This window comes from Gymnodraco acuticeps, unplaced genomic scaffold, assembly GCF_902827175.1.
Source record: "Gymnodraco acuticeps unplaced genomic scaffold, fGymAcu1.1, whole genome shotgun sequence".
Taxonomy (NCBI): domain Eukaryota; kingdom Metazoa; phylum Chordata; class Actinopteri; order Perciformes; family Bathydraconidae; genus Gymnodraco; species Gymnodraco acuticeps.
In genome coordinates, this window is record NW_022990042.1 from 631,677 (window position 1) to 649,444 (window position 17,768).

General features: G+C 40.3%; 1 protein-coding gene across 1 annotated transcript in view; it reads left to right on the forward strand.

The window, feature by feature from the left end:
- Positions 1-17,768, forward strand: part of LOC117545638 (cadherin-12-like) — an 82,775-nt gene that overhangs the window by 10,139 nt on the left and 54,868 nt on the right. Inside the window, exons 4-7 of the mRNA XM_034215490.1 lie at positions 4,466-4,719; positions 6,330-6,466; positions 9,150-9,271; positions 10,231-10,345. Of these exons, the coding sequence (XP_034071381.1) occupies positions 4,466-4,719; positions 6,330-6,466; positions 9,150-9,271; positions 10,231-10,345 (628 nt within the window). The remainder of the gene's footprint in view (positions 1-4,465; positions 4,720-6,329; positions 6,467-9,149; positions 9,272-10,230; positions 10,346-17,768) is intronic.

A 17,768-nucleotide genomic window follows, 5' to 3' on the forward strand; every position in this document is an offset into this window, starting at 1 on the left:
TTATTTGTTACTTACTTGTTTGCCTGTCCTTGTTTGTCTACCCTCCCTCATACTGTAAAGCGTCTTTGAGTTGTGAAAAGCGCTATATAAATAAAATGCATTATTATTATTATTAAATGATCGTGAGGATGATTGATGACGTTTGTTTGAGCCAGTCTGCATTCCCTGATGAAAAAACAAACCGATGCTTTTTGTAGTTGTACACCAACATGGATTAAACGTGTGTTTTTTTTACCACAATGTTGGGGAAATCAATGGATAAAATGCACGGATTATGATTAATATTATTATTCCCACTCCGATCGGGACACTAGGTCCACCGTTTCCCCGCAGCGAGGCTCCCCCCGTTGACAGTTTACGTGGGCTGGGCTGGGTGCAGTGGCGGACTGGCCATCGGGACGAAACCCGATGGGCCGGTACCGAAGTGGGCCGGCCGGATAAATCACTAGCACAGTGGTTCCCAAATGGTGTGCCGCGGCACACTGGTGTGCCGTGAGGCAAGTCCGGGTGTGCCGTGGGATTTTGTGACAACCATACGTTATTATTGCAATATACAACTACACACAAATAATTATTTTTTAATGTACTATATCAGTACTTTGTAGGTTTATATGTACGTAATCTGCGCGACTTGTGCGTCCACATCTCCACGTGCAGTGCTGCATAAACATGGCTGAGTCAGCGATAACTTTCGAGGGGTGGAGGTATGCCCATCACTTTGAGTCCGTCCGAAGAATAGACAGGAATGTGACGGTGAGGTGCAAACTGTGTCCAGGCCAGAAGCTGTTATCCACTGCTGGAAACACCACGTGGTCAAACCTCAACAAACACCTGCAAAGAACACATGCTAAGGTGAAGCTAACGCACACGCTATTTGTTGTTTGTTGATATCACGTAGTCTGTTCTTCTGCTCTGTTTTCCGGTTGTTGCCTGTTTGGAATGACAAATACACACTACCGCCGCTGCTGGTAAGGAAAGTTATTGCCACTCACGCATGCGCAGTTCGTACGTGCTCGGCGAGTAAAGTAACGAGTAAAGTCACGAGTTACTTTATGTAGATAGTAACGAAGTAGTGTAATATATTACTTTTTTTTAAAGTAATATATTACATTTTTTTAATAACGACCCCATCTCTGGAGTTGGCGTTCTCTACTCTGATTTACATGAAGAACAACAGGAGGTCACGGCTCTGTTGAACAGGACTTGCGAGTGGCCCTCTCCTCAGCAGTGTTGGGACTAACGCGTTACAAGTAACGCGTTACTGTAACGCCGTTATTTTTGACAGTAACTAGTACTCTAAAGCATTACTTTTTAAATTCAGTAACTCAGTTACCGTTACTACATGGTGCGTTACTCCGTTAGTTTTTTTTATATAGTCAACAGCCAGGCGAACAGAGATGAGAACTGTACTTAAGTACAGTACTTGAGTAAATGTACTTAGATACTTCCTGTGTCACATGCGGAGACGCGCTGTGGGCGTGTTTGTGTTGTTTACTAACAAGACTATCATGGCGGCGGCGGAGCTCAAGTCTAGTTTCTCCACCTGGAGATATTCTCACTATTTCACTTTTGTCGAGCACAAAGAAAAGAAAGTTTCTGTTAAATGTAAGTTGTGTCCTGGCGGGTCAAAGATCTTATCTACTGCCCAAACCAGTAATTCAAATCTCTTAAAACAAATGCAAAAACAACATGCTGGGACGATGCTAGTAGCTAAGACCACAGAGACTCAGCCGACGCCACTCCACCTCCACCTAAGCAACAGCGGCTGGATTTTAACCAAGGGACTGCTAGCCAGGGAAAAGTCGATAAAGCCATTGCACGGTATGTTGTAGAACACATGCAGGCTATTGCTACAGTGGAGTCACCCGCTTTCAGGGAGCTAGTTAGCATGATAGCATGTCCGGGCGGCACACGGCATATGGGACGGAAAACTTTTTCCAACTACCTGGAGAAAGAATATACAAAAATGGAAAGCCAGCTAATATCGATGCAATCCAGATTGCATATAATGCATGTCAAGTTGATCAACAGATTGTATTATTCTCCAATGCAATACCAGTACTGAAATGAAGGCTATAAGGGCATTAATGGGAGCCCTTTTTTCAAGTAACGAAAACGTTACTTTTCACATTAACGCATTACTTTTGGGTTTAAGTAACGAGTAAAGTAACTGAGTTACTTTTGAAATGAAGTAACTAGTTACTGGTTTTCAGTAACTAGCACAACACTGCTCCTCTGTGCCACCAAGGATTAAAAAATGATGCGCGCCCCGACAGGCACATGTATCTCACTAATTTGTAAGTCGGCAAAAATATTTACAATAGCACATGTTGCAATGCTGATTGCTGAAATGTTACATTTATAATTTGTAGTTCAGGACCATGGACAATGCAGCTTCCTTGCATTGACAGTTCTCTGTGCTGAATTTCTGCTGAATTTCCTTTGCCTCATTTTTTATGTTGTGACCTGTCTGGTTTAAATGAGTGTGTTGCTGCTTTGATGAAGTTTGATAAAGTTTCAAATTAATTTCTGAAATATTTCGTTAATAAATATTTCATGAGTAATATAGTTGTCTGTCACATTTTATTTGGCATTAGTAAATAATTATGCACATTTACAGATATTTTACATGATATGAGTGATAACACGTGTTATAAGGGCTATTTTGCACAATAGGTGTGTCTTGAGATTTTTACTTGTCCTTTGGTGTGCCTTGGGCACAAAAAGTTTGGGAACCACTGCACTAGCACATCCCCCACTCCCCCCGTTGACAATTACTAACGGTACCTAAGTGGGCCGGTCGAGAGTTCCGGGCTGATTTTTAGTCCCAGTCCACCACTGGCTACATGACCGTATTATCGCCCATATTGACGCACTTAATTCCTAAACTTCTAACAGATACAACATAAACCGATCTTTCAGCCTCATATGAGCTCTCAGACACGTTCAAAATTAAACTGTTATCGCTGTCTGAGCTTGCTGCTGTGTGCGCCATTGTGCGTTTGCATGCAGATGCTGGGATCCGGACGGTGCAGCTGGAGCTCTTGGACCGCAAATACGTCACACATCATTTGGCGGGATTTGAAGAATCCCCAAGAAGATCCAGAAAATGGTCAACATTGAAGAGGAGATTAATGGTTATCAAAGTACAAATATCCCAAATCAGTTCAGTAACGATTTCAAGGGGACAATATTTAGTAAAATTGATGGCTTTGGATGATGGGTGAAACCCGTGTCACAGACTCTTTAATATATTTATTAATATATATCCACAGCATTAAGAGCAGAACAGTCAGATTCTGTAATAGCTTTTTCCCCCATGCCATCAGACTGCTCAATATTAAGTAGACCAGTAACACAGAGATTACATTACGCTGTGTAAAGCGCACATATTTTCTATATAGTATGTCTATTTTATTTATATGTATACAGTAGTAAGTCTTTATATTTTAAACACACACTTTATCTTTAATTGTATCAGCACCACGTCACTATTATTTATTTATATGTACAATTTTAGCAAGTTTTTAATATTGTCCTGTTCCTGTAAGCCAGTACAACGACATTTCGTTTTAATAGTAGTACACTCTGTGTCTTGTTGAAATGACAATAAAGTATGTCTAAGTCTAAGTCATATTATAATGCATTAATGGTTGCTATGCAACAATAAGGCAGGATATCCTAGACTCATGCTTGAAATGCAGGAATGGAAATATGTTTATGGGATGTGGATGAGTAGTGTTCTTCGCTGGTCACTTTTTGTCAACATGCTCTTGTACTGACAGATGGTTGGATCATTGCAATATCTTTTTTATCTGGTTAGTAAAATAAATATAGGCTTCACCTTTGGGGGGGGAGGAGGTTGCTCTTTTTCAGGTTGGAGCAACAGCCCCTCAAAAGGTCATCCCTGTGGACGAATAGCGTCTTTGTCAGATCTGCTCTGTGTGTGATTTTGTGCCTCAATATTCACATGTTTTATTCAGAATTCAGGATGGCTAGCAATACTGTTATTTTGTGGAACTCTCATAAATCCTAGTACACAATGTAATGTGTAAAATTATGCCACATGTATCATATATTTTCAGAAATCTAACTTTTATTACAGATATTACTGTTAAAAGGGAGGGGTTGTCTTTTCTTTTGGCAATATAAATGTGAATTCAAATGGTTAAGACATCCACATTATACTGTATATGCAGCACATTTAGTATAAATATTTAACTGAATCAGGTTAAAGTGTTATCTTTATTAAACAGCACAAGCAGCACATCAGCACCAGCTTGCTTTAGTCCTCCATTTGTGTCACAGGATTCGTTCAGGCACAGTATTGAGTGTAGCTCAGCCACACAATAATTGTGGTTATATGCATACAGCTGAATAAAAAAAGCTTAAAAGGTAACAGAAACGGTAAAGTATGAGTAAGACAGAAGGCATTAACAGCTGCATTCTGTTTGTGTTCCTGCAGACTCTTGACTATGAAACCAAGAAGTCGTACACCTTCAAGGTGGAGGCATCCAACGCTCAGCTGGACCCCCGTTTCCTCCACCTGGGGCCCTTCAAGGACTCTGCGACAGTGAAGGTGAGCGTCCTGGACGTGGACGAGCCCCCTGTGTTCGTCCAGCCGTCCTACTCTCTGGAGGCGTACGAGGACACGCCCCCAGGGACCATCGTCGGCTCGGTGACGGCGCAGGACCTGGACGCCAGCAGCAGCGCCGTCAGGTAGAACACAAGTACACAAGAAAACATAAACATGGCTACATTAAGAGGATTTACATTCAGTATTATGAGAAGCAGGCCAATCAATTGAAAACATGTATTGATTTAATCGCAATAATAATCTATGATTGATCATGATTAATCACAAGTTTAAATATTAGTAATTACTTTATTTATTTGTAATCTTTCAAAACATAGTTACAAAGTGCTTTCACATAAAACCGAACAACAGTAACATCATAGACTGGTAAAAATACATGAAGAGCAATTGACCTCAAACTGAACTGTAGGCCTACTACAGTAAACAACAGCATCTAAACATAAAAAGTGCAACAGATAAATTATTCAACAAAAAACAATATTTCCATAATACTAAATAATATACAAATAAAATAAGACCACATAAGCAATTTTAGAAAAAAGTTAGTTTTTATTAGTAATGTCTGGTGTGCTGTTGTAAATAATCTTAAAGTAAACAAAATGTTCAACCTGATTTAAAATATTAAAATATACAACAGTGATATAATGAGTGTCTTTGTGCTATCACAATCACTTCTAAAACACACATTGAGAAGTCAAATCAGACAATAATGCGACGACACAGTCTCATCACAGGGTTTGAGAAGTCTGGAAAGTACTCACTCACAGTACTAACATTTATTAATCCTTGAGAACTTTGTCTACTGAATGCTTTTATGATCAAAGGCTCCTGAACTCTTACTAAATGACAGAGACATGTGAAAATCAATTGACTTTGTTGGGGGATCATTTAGTGGACTGTCTACAAATGTTGCAGATTTGTTCAAGGACAGTTCTTCAGTGTGGGTCACCCACGTTCAGAGACCAATACACAACCAGTGTAACCGGTCTGTAAGAGGAAAGCACACCTGGAGCCTTTAGGAATGCCTTGGTTTGCAATTATATTGTATTTCTCAGGTAAAAGTTGAAGTAAAATGTGGGTCAGTTGCGGGAGTTAGTACTGCAGATACAGGCACCAAAATGTCCACATTCATCCCTTTGGGGTCATTTATTTAAAAAAGCTCGTCAGGCACTGCATTTACAGCCTAGGAAACAGTATTTTACCACCTAATTTTAAACACTGGATCAATTTTGGTGATTTTCGTATAGAGATATATGTTTTAGACTATGGGGAAGTCAAATGTACACTTATGAAACTTCTTCAGAGCCTTTTTGTATAATTTTAAACACCAAAGGGAAAAATGAAAACTAAAACACTGGATTATTGCAAAAATATATATATTATAACGGTTTTTAAACTCCAACAGGAACTATATTCTTACCATGTTTAATAGAAACATTAGATAACATTGACACAGTATGATCCTATGTTCGCATGTATTCACTGCAGTAAAGAAACAGTAAATTGCTTAAAAGGCAAATTGAGTGCACCATCTGAGCGACATTTCTTCTAATATGTCCTGATACATTCATTTATCTGCAGCACTGAGTTGCAAACCGAAGCACAGAACAGCCTATTCGTTAATATGTTGCTTAAACTGACTGTGCCCGACTGCAGGAGTGAGAGCATTTCTCTAATGTTGGCCCGTAATTCCTCTCCTGTTTCCCTTCCATGTTTCCTCTCCCCTCTGCAGGTATTCCTTGGAGTGGCAGACAGAGTCCGACAGCTGTTTTGACATTGACACTGTTGAAGGAACCATTTCCACCAATGACTTTCTGGACAGAGAGACAGCAGATCAGCACATTATCACTGTTGTGGCAACCAAAGTCAGTAAGTATTCCACGATGCACACAACCTATATCTGACACAGGGGACAAACAGCCCGGAGCTCATCGTCCACAGAGGAAACTATGTGTTGTGTGACATCACATTGCTAACTGTTTTGCTATAGCCGCACAATGTACCCTGGACTTCTCCATATGGGCTGGATAGAGGTTCACCTCCTATATTAGAGGTTGTATTCTTTAAAAATCTGAAATACACGTAGAGTCAGGACTATTAAATTCATACTCATAGATAATAAGTTCATAGAATTGATTGTGCTTTTTGGGTTTTTCCCTCTCCTCTAGTGTGTTCTATAGGTTTGTGTGCATGTAAATGGTCTGCAAAGGCTAACATCCCTGTGTTCCCTCCAGAGGGAGTTTCTCTCAGCAGTAGAGTAATGTGGGATTTCACATGTCTGTCACTCATACTCAGACTTGTACATGAAAGGAAAGGTTTAACCCATTTGTTAAGGCTTGAACTTAAAAAGATGTGACATATTATTGCTAACCTGACCAGTGTCTTATCTGTTCTATTGTCACACAATCCAAATCAGTTCAAAACATTATTGGGAATAACAGTAGTGAGAGTCCACAACACACACATTTTTGAACTACATTTACATTGCATTACAGTGGCATTTTTTCCTTTTTAACTTTTGTGAACGTACACTATACTGTATGCTCTGTAATAGTCGTGGACAGAGCAAGATCTACAGTGTACTTTAAATATTATATTATCGGGGCATGATGGAAAACACACCTTCTGGACTGGACTAAATCATTTAGCATATTTTAGGTAGTGTATTGTTGAAATCACCCTTCGAGAAATAAATGCAGTCTAAACGAGGCTTAATACTGAGATTTAACAGTAAACCCCAACAAAATAAGTTATCTGGTTAGATGGGGCGGCTGTGGCTCAGTGGATAGAGTGCTGAACTTCGTATCAGGGGGTAGCAAGTTCGAGTCCCACTGCAGTCAGCATGTCGTTGTCCCTGGGCAAGACACTTCACCCCAAATTGCTCCTGTGGGGATTGCCCACATTATTGAGTATGTAAGTCGCTTTGGATAAAAGCGTATAACAAATGACATGTAATGTAATGTTATCTTCTGTTGTAAAACAACATTCTGACAGTAATCAAAAGGTTTTAGGTCAATTTGATGTCATAGTCTGGCTTGTTGAACTCATATTGTTACCTTGTTGCACATTGAGACTGCTGTCCTGTTCAATTAATAGGATTTTGAACACTATCGAATACAGTAGATAGTTACTGTGGTTCTTCTTGCGTGTGTATTCTTGTCTCACAGTTGCTCTGCTCATCGCTCACACACACACACACACACACACACACACACACACACACACACACACACACACACACACACACACACACACACACACACACACACACACACACACACACACACACACACACACACACACTCTGGAATAATAGCCACATGTCCCTTCATCAAACTGTGATTCTGCACTGTTAATGTCCACATGTTAAAGGGTTGTTGAGCAAGGCATTCAATGGTGATATAAATATTGTGATCTCCCCACATTACAGCCTCTCCAGCCATCATCACATTTAAAACAACATTTAAAAACTATTCTAATCAGAAACATCTGCAGATAAAGAAATGACAAGTTATTTGAAGTTTGGCATGTTAAATTGAATTGACTAGTTGAATAATGTTTTTATGTTGTTATAATAATACGTGCCCCATTAAGACTATCTTTATTATTAGTATATATGATACACTGAACTCAGCTGTCTGTACAGGGGGCTTTAATGTAGTCTGGTTAGTATCTGGCTCCATCTGGTGGCCAGAGGTTGTTCAGTAAGCTACTGCTAGAACAGATCGGTTTACAAGTAAAAAATTGAAAAAGATATAAATATGTATTACTTAAATTATGTAACATATAAAACATTTTCTACATCGTCTTATGTAAAGTGTGTTGTCAGGAAAAACTAGTGAGTGGATATTAGAAAACAAATTAAAAATATCAAAGCTGTTTCAAAATGTGGATGTCCAGAGAAACAAATCCACATGTCCATTTTCAAAAGTTAACATACTCATAATTGAGGGAGAACGTTATTTTGTTATATTATCAAATATTATAGAATATCACTCTGATCTCTGCTTACACTAATACACTTGTAAGCAGAAATGTGATGTAGCTAGTTGTGAAGCAGCAAACTTCAAGTATTTTAAGGTATTTGATGATACAATTATGCTTGATGTTTTATGGTGTCATTATATAGGAGGTTTTCAAAATATTAATTTGCAAAGGAACTTTGGCTTCAACGGTCGAATAAACGTTGAGGAGCAGAGGTAGAATGTAGACACTGCACAGTGCACCAAGAGAATTATACCTGCTAAAACAAAAACAATAATTAACACATTTATTGAAGTGAATGAAATAATAATGTGCTTTATGAGTAAGGCATTGATGTTATATGACTTCCTGTCATCATCTTCACACACACACACACACACACACACACACACACACACACACACACACACACACACACACACACACACACACACACACACACACACACACACACACACACACACACACACACACACACACACACACTTGATGTCTCATAGAGTCCTCTCTGTAGCGTTAACTTGTGAATGAATGTGTGTCACTGACTGTATGCTTCCTGCCCTCACAGGTAACCCCACGCTGTCCACTAAAGTCCCGGTGACAGTGGACGTACTGGACGTGAACGAGTTCCCCCCCGAGCTGGCCCCCCCCTCACAGACATTTGTGTGTGAAGACTCCAGAGGGGGACAGGTAAACTGCTGATAGTATGTGAAGAAAAGGAGAAACACGTGTGTTACTTAAACTATTTTGATATATGAGTTAGGTCGTGTTATCTAATATGAGTCATTCAAACTGGGTGTACATAACTGAATTCCAGAGGTGGGAAGTAGTGGAGTACAAATACTTCGTTACTGTACTTGAGTACATTTTTCTGCTATCAGTACTTTACTCCACTAATTATTTTTCTGACAACTTTTTACTTTTACTTCTTACATTTTGAACCCAAATACCTGTACTTTCTACTTCTTACATTTTGAACACAAATACCTGTACTTTCTACTTCTTACATGTTGCACCCAAATACCTGTACTTTCTACTTCTTACATGTTGAACACAAATACCTGTACTTTCTACTTCTTACATGTTGAACTCAAATACCTGTACTTTCTACTTCTTACATGTTGAACACAAATACCTATACTTTCTACTTCTTACATTTTGAACACAAATACCTGTACTTTCTACTTCTTACATGTTGAACTCAAATACCTGTACTTTCTACTTCTTACATGTTGAACTCAAATACCTGTACTTTCTACTTCTCTAATTTTCCAAACAGCTGGTTCCTTTAGTCTGAATGTGTGTTTGGTGGCGTGATCATTATTATTTAGTCATTGCGTGCCTATTGATTTGAACACGATCCGTGTATCCATCCTGGTCTTCTCTAAAGAAGAGGGACCAATGAGAACGTTGTAATGTTGCCGTTGTTCAGCATTTGATTAATATAAAGTGAGGTCAGTTACTCTTTAAAACATTTGGTAGTTATGGGTACTTTTTACTTAAGTACATTTCGAAGCCCATACTTCTTTACTTTTACTTGAGTAAAGAAGTTTAGTCAGTACTTTTGCCATCTCTGCTGAATTCTATATGAAAACTTGACACCATGCCCCTGTACACTGAGTGTGATGCAGCATGTTGTGTGTGAGCAGGTGATCCAGACGCTGAGCGCCCTGGACAGAGACCGCCCCCCCGTGGGACAGAGGTTCTTCTTCAAGGCCCCCAAAGAGCTGCGCAACAGGAACTTCACCGTGCGGGACTTTGGAAGTAAGTAAGAAGGGGATTAATGTTAAATAGTCATATATATCACTCTGTTAAGCACTTTACATTACAAGTCAGCATTCACCAGGGTTGGTAGAGTTACCTTAAAAATGTAATCCGTTACAATTACTAGTGTAGGAGCAAACACAATAGTGGTGGCTTAAAGCCCACCTCTGCTCCGCGCCGTCCTTTAGATGAGCCTGGTCAGATTGATAAAAGAGGGAGTTCAACACACCGGCATAAAAGTTATAACAATAATCTGATTTTAATGGTAAAAAACACCAATACAAGTATACAGAGTACTCCGGACTCCCAGTTCTACTGCTGTGCGATACAGGTATCGGGACCAGCCAGTCAGAAACAGGGGGCATTTTGCATGACTACACTACAGTATATATATGGATATATTTTGAGGTGGAGAGCCACTTCTTATCTTCCACCGGACCCAACTCCTTTAATTTCCCAGGGAAGGTTTCACACAAACTATTCTTTTAAAACAATCAAACATTGTACACAGATATATTGGTATTGAACATTGTACACAGATATATTGGTGCTTGGGATTATTCGCCCCAGAAAGAACCTTGGAAAAAGAACATGTGTGTGTGTTAGTGAGGGAAAGTGTATGTGTGTGTGTGTGCATGCTGATAAGCAGAGGCGTATGTGTGTGTGTTGCTGATATCTGGGTTAAGGAGTTTATGTGTGTGTGCTGCATGGAGACAGGAGGTGTATGTGTGTGTGTCAGGGTCTCTGGGTCATGGAGTGTAAGTAAGAAGGTTTAGATATATAGGATTACTTTAAACAGTCCCAAATAATACATGTTCACTTCAATATAGTTCAAGATAATACCTGTTTACTTTAATACAGTTTAGAACAATATCTGGGTGCTTTACTAGTTACTATTACAATTACTAGTATTACCGGTGACCTAATGTATGTATTACTATTTATAAGTAATGTAACCTGAATACTTAAAGTTACTTTTGGATCACCTCAGTATCAAAAATGTGTGTAAAAAAATTAGGCCTGCCGAGTAGTATGGTTTATACTTGTCGCCAATGTTACACTGAACAAAAATATAAATGCAACACTTTTGTTTTTGCTCCCATTTTTCATGAGATGAACTCAAAGATCTAAAACATTTTCTAAAAATAACCATTTCTCTCAAATATTGTTCACAAATCTGAAAAAATCTGTGATAGTGAGCACTTCTCCTTTGCCGAGATAATCCATCCCACCTCACAGGTGTGGCATATCAAGATGCTGATTAGACAGCATGATTATTGCACAGGTGTGCCTTAGGCTGGCCACAATAAAAGGCCACTCTAAAATGTTCAGTTTTATCACACAGCACAATGCCACAGATGTCGCAAGTTTTGAGGGAGTGTGCAATTGGCATGCTGACAGCAGGAATGTCCACCAGAGCTGTTGTCCGTGAATTGAATGTTCATTTCTCTACCATAAGCCGTCTCCAAAGGCGTTTCAGAGAATTTGGCAGTACATCCAACCGGCCTCACAACCGCAGACCACGTGTAACCACACCAGCCCAGGACCTCCACATCCAGCATGTTCACCTCCAAGATCGTCTGAGACCAGCCACACGGACAGCTGCTGCAACAATCGGTTTGCATAACCAAAGAATTTCTGCACAAACTGTCAGAAACCGTCTCAGGGAAGCTCATCTGCATGCTCGTCGTCCTCATCGGGGTCTCGACCTGACTCCTGTTCGTGGTCGTAACCGACTTGAGTGGGCAAATGCTCACATTCGATGGCGTCTGGCACGTTGGAGAGGTGTTCTCTTCACGGATGAATCCCGGTTTTCACTGTTCAGGGCAGATGGCAGACAGCGTGTGTGGCGTTGTGTGGGTGAGCGGTTTTCTGATGTCAATGTTGTGAATCGAGTGGCCCATGGTGGTGGTGGGGTTATGGTATGGGCAGGCGTATGTTATGGACGACGAACACAGGTGCATTTTATTGATGGCATTGTGAATGCACAGAGATACCGTGACGAGATCCTGAGGCCCATTGTTGTGCCATTCATCCACGACCATCACCTCATGTTGCAGCATGATAATGCACGGCCCCATGTTGCAAAGATCTGTACACAATTCCTGGAGGCTGAAAACATCCCAGTTCTTGCATGGCCAGCATACTCACCGGACATGTCACCCATTGAGCATGTTTGGGATGCTCTGGATCGGTGTATACGACAACGTGTTCCAGTTCCTGCCAATATCCAGCAACTTCGCACAGCCATTGAAGAGGAGTGGACCAACATTCCACAGGCCACAATCAACAACCTGATAAACTCTATGCGAAGGAGATGTGTTGCACTGCGTGAGGCAAATGGTGGTCACACCAGATACTGACTGGTTTTCAGACCCCCCCAATAAAGCAAAACTGCACGTTTCAGAGTGGCCTTTTATTGTGGCCAGCCTAAGGCACACCTGTGCAATAATCATGCTGTCTAATCAGCATTTTGATAGGCCACACCTGTGAGGTGGGATGGATTATCTCGGCAAAGGAGAAGTGCTCACTATCACAGATTTTTTCAGATTTGTGAACAATATTTGAGAGAAATGGTTATTTTGTGTATATAGAAAATGTTTTAGATCTTTGAGTTCATCTCACGTGTTGCATTTATATTTTTGTTCAGTGTAATTATAGATTTATATTATATTTGAAAACATTTAGATCACTCCAAATTGTTCTCAAATCTCAATCTCTACATGTATGGCAGCCATTCCATTCCAGTGTCTGTTGAATTCCAGCACAGAGAAATCACTAGTTTATAGAACAGAATTAAATTAAAATGAATTTTACTGAAACACATACCTATAAATAGAACAACCAGAGAAACTGATAATGCTGCAGTGGTCTCTTAAGTTTCACCTATAATAGATCGATATTTTTAAAATAATGTATTGTAACAATGCAATCTCGTTAGTAATCCCTTTTTTTTTTTTTTTAAGTTACCAGTAATGTGATAACGTCTTTTTTTTATGTAACTGTATCCTTTTTTTTGTATCCTGATAACGTAATCCAGTTACAAGTAATCCATTACTCTCTGACCCTGTGCATTCAATAAATGAGATTTCCAGTTTCAAGGCGGTCCTGGGGCCTCATTTATAAAAGGGATATATGCTCAAAAAATGGCGTACGCCAGTTTCTACGCAATGTTTGCGATTTTATAAAAAACAAACTTGACGGGAAAATGTGCGGTCCTCCATGCAAACTCTGACCCATGCGTACGCACTAAGCACAAAAACGGGAGAGACGAGAAACTGCGACACCGTTGGCAGAAGGAAGAATGGAGAGAAATATGTGGAAATAATACCATAAATAGAATGTTACCTCATTTATCATATAAGAAGAATTCATTTTCAAACATTGATTAAAGTCAATCTTAAAATGATTTAACAAACGCCTGTTTGAGACATAACTTGGAGAAATAAATAAATACGGACATTTTATTTAAAACCACCTCGAATATGTTGTGTTAATGTTATGAAATGTTTTCTCATAAATGATGCGGTAAGCAGGAGGACAGAATTACGTCTAAACTGACGCCGTTTTGCATTTCTATAGGTTGTATACGATACGAGCATGCAGGGCCGCCCCTGGCTAACTTGGGGCCCCAAGCGACATTGTGAGATGAGAAAAGTAATAGCCATCGATTCCCGACCGAGCTGAACGTTTTGATGTTTGAACGGAGTTTCTGCGATGTTCAATGCGGGAGGAGAAGCGCGGCAAAATACTAAATAATAATAAACTTTTCGTGCGTAGAATAACAGATAGTTGGAATGCTGTTAACAGCATTCCCACTAAATGAATGGTAAATAAAGAATGCTGGAAATAACTGCATCTCCATTAGCCTATACCAGGGGTCGGCAACAGGCGGACCGCGGTCCGGATCCGGACGCCGACCTATACGGACCCGGACCTATAATCAATACATTAATAGGGGATTTCAATGTTGACGGGGTGATTCTATTTTAAACGCCGCCGACAGGGGGCGAAAGAGACGAGTGAGCGATACAGGGAGAGAAACACAGAAGAAGAGACGAGTGAGCGATACAGGGAGAGAAACACAGAAGAAGAGATGAAAGCGCGGCAGAGAGAAGCGGTGAGGAAAGTGAGTGAAGAGAATAATTAGCGATACAGGGAGAGACAAATGTTAGCGTGTTAGCGGCAGACAGGGAGAGACAAATAATTACACATGGCGCTCTCCAAGAAGAGGAAAGTGGACAGTGAGAACAGAGCTTTTAACCCTGAGTGGACTCATTCATGTTCATCCTGCCCACTGGGAGCACAGAACCAGTGTGTCTCATTTGTTCAGAGACCGTGGCGCTCATTAAAAGCGCCAAAACGCTACTATGAGACAAAACACAAAGTGTTTGACCAAACATTCCCTCTCAAGTCAGAACTGAGGTCACAAAAAATAATCAGTCTCAGAGCCCAATATGATCAGACAGTCGACCAGGATCAAAATGAAAACTAAATATGGTTCCAGCGCAGGCTAACCGAGGCTAACCAATGAGCACCTGCATGTGTGTATGAGAATGGCCCTGACACCATTTCAGCTCAGATCTAAACTCCTGGCAGGACAAGATGGAGCTCAATTCTCGTACTGAATTAAAAAAAAGCGAGTGATGGACTGCAATATAAGAGGGAAAGAAAGAGAAACTTTAAAACTGTTCAATTGTTATGATGTGTAAAGACTGATATTGTTCTATAATCGTCTGAAACTGTTATGATGTGAAACGGTTAACAAAGAAAAAGGGAAACTCAAGCTGCTGCTACACTTTATTTTATTTATCTAAAATTAAGCACTTTTAAGATGCACACATTTTCAAAAGCTATTTTATTTATTTTCTCTATTTTATTTATTAAATGCAGCCCGAGAGGAACATTACACATATCCACAGTATTTACTGTATATCTGTATAGTTCAATGTTAATTGACAATAAATAGTTGTTTATGAATTGTACTTTCTTTATTTGATTGGCAGTCAGTTGTTGATTACATGCAGACGTTGATAAAGCTACAGGCTAATTCAATATCACACTAATTCATAAAGCAAGTTAGACATTTTGATGTTCCGGACCTTTGCATGGGGAGATTTTCTCTAATTGGACCTCGTTGAATTTTTGTTGAATACCCCTGGCCTATACTATGCAGAGACTGCCTTCTTCATGTCGTGAATTGCAGCTGATGTTTTAATATGGCAATTGGCAATTTGACTTATACAACATTCGCAAGTTGTACATTTGACTCATACAATAACCCACCTTCGAGTGATGCTCTAGTTTCTTCATGTTTTTTTTTTTTCCCCTCTTGCTTGCGCGGGACTGAAACTGTCTTTTCACCGACATCTCTTCACCTGCACTAGTGGCCGTATCAAGGCCGTGATTGGTCAGATGTCGATTCATTGCAACAGTGTCGGGTTACAGACGCCCCCCTTGTCACCTCTCACGCTCACTCTCGCAGGGGGTGCACGGAGAACTGAGCAGAGGCACAGCAGCTGAGGCCCTCTGGGCGGGGCCCCCTGCGCAAGGCGGGGCCCCATGCAGCCTGCGTGATTGGCCTGTAGGGAGGTGCGGCCTTGCGAGCATGGTTTTATATACTATCACGTTTAATCGTGTTTTATGCCGTTTGCCAAGACTTGATAAGTCGCTCGTAAAACACAGGAGGTATGGAAACTAAGAACACCATATGTGGTCAATTGTACAGCTAATATAACACAACACATTAGTTGTATTTCCTTTAACTGGTGGATTGTGGATATATAGTTGCTGATCGACAGCTGGAACACAAACCACCAAATACAAGCAAATCATTCAGATCCATGACTCCACTCCGGAGGGATTCCCCGATCCTTTCTTACAGTTTCTCATCATGGGGGTGTCCCCGGTACAAACACACTGCCTGAGGAAGCTTAGGCTATGTGTTTTTTTTTTGTCATGAACCTTTTTCGAACCACTTATTTATTTATTTTGGTGACGATCCGACCTCCATGCTGCTACTCTGGTTCAAACTGCATCCACCAAACAATATGATTTATCTCGACCTCCCCAAAATAACCAAAATCTTGCACGGTGTGAGATGTCTTTTTTAGCTGTTCTCAGAGATGTTCACAAGTCTTTTTTTTGCAAGTCCAAGTCAAGTCTCAAGTCTTTGGTCACGAGTCCAAGTCAAGTCTCAAGTCTCTAAAAAATAAAAGTCTCATGTCTCTTCTGGTTGTAATAAGCCTTCTATTGTCTGCTGCTATCCAGTCTGTTAAGAATACTACACAGCTATATCTAAGAAATTCAAAGCATTTACTGTATCTGAAATATACTGAACTGGTGATATTAAAACATGACCTGTTCCAAAAGAGATATCTACCATTAACACCATTTACCAGCCAAATGCTGGTAAATCATGCAAGTGGCTGGTACTGTATGTTGCACGCACCAGCCAAAAATAACAATGGCAATCTATTGAGTGGCTGGTAACATTTCAACATTCACTAGGCTAGCCATTTGGCCAGTGGACAAAAATGTTCAAATTTGATCTCTGCAACCGTATTTTTAATTACACTGGGTCTCTAATTACATCTTTTAAGTCTACTATAAATAAACATATTCCTATATCCTCTCACTCAAACCCAGTGTAATGGTAACCTGATAAACCTGTAACATTAACGTTACGTGGTCAACAATAAACCTTTAACCTGCCTATAAACCGACAGATGTATTTATGTATGTAACTATGTATTTTTCTACGTTTAACGTTAGCCAGTAGATGGTGGCAGCGGAACGTAATGATTAACGTTACCGACCTTTTTTATGTCATGTCAAGAGTTGGATGTCAACGCCACTCAACGCAAACAAGTGTGACAAGCAAACATTCACTCATCTTTTCAAATATTCAGTTACAAAGCTAGTAGCAAGCTAAGTTAACATTACATAGCTGATGCTGAGCTAAACATGTTTGCTAACCGTCCATATGCGTTAATGTGACTGACCTCTCCGGGTGAGTTTTCAATTGCCTGATGAAATTTGACGTTGTTGCACCAGCATCCTTGATTTTAATATTGCAGACTTTGCAGTGTGCGCTCCTTTTGTTGGTGCCGCCGGCGTTTTGTTCGAAGTTTTTATAGTTGAACCTAATTACAAGCGGTACAGCTGCAGGTGTGCCGCCGGTCGCCATGGTGTTACCATGATGTTAATGTTAATGTTAAAGGTGGGGTAGGTAAGTTTGAGAAACCGGCTCGAGATACACTTTTTGTTATATTCCATGGAATGCTCTTAACATCCCGATAGCCGGCCCGGCTAAAATAACTGGATGGCCTACCTGCCTGTCAGCCTTCCATCTGGGCACAAACTTATCTCGTGCCCTCATTGGTCATGTGCGCGTTCGTGTGTGTTGGAGGAGGGGCTCTGT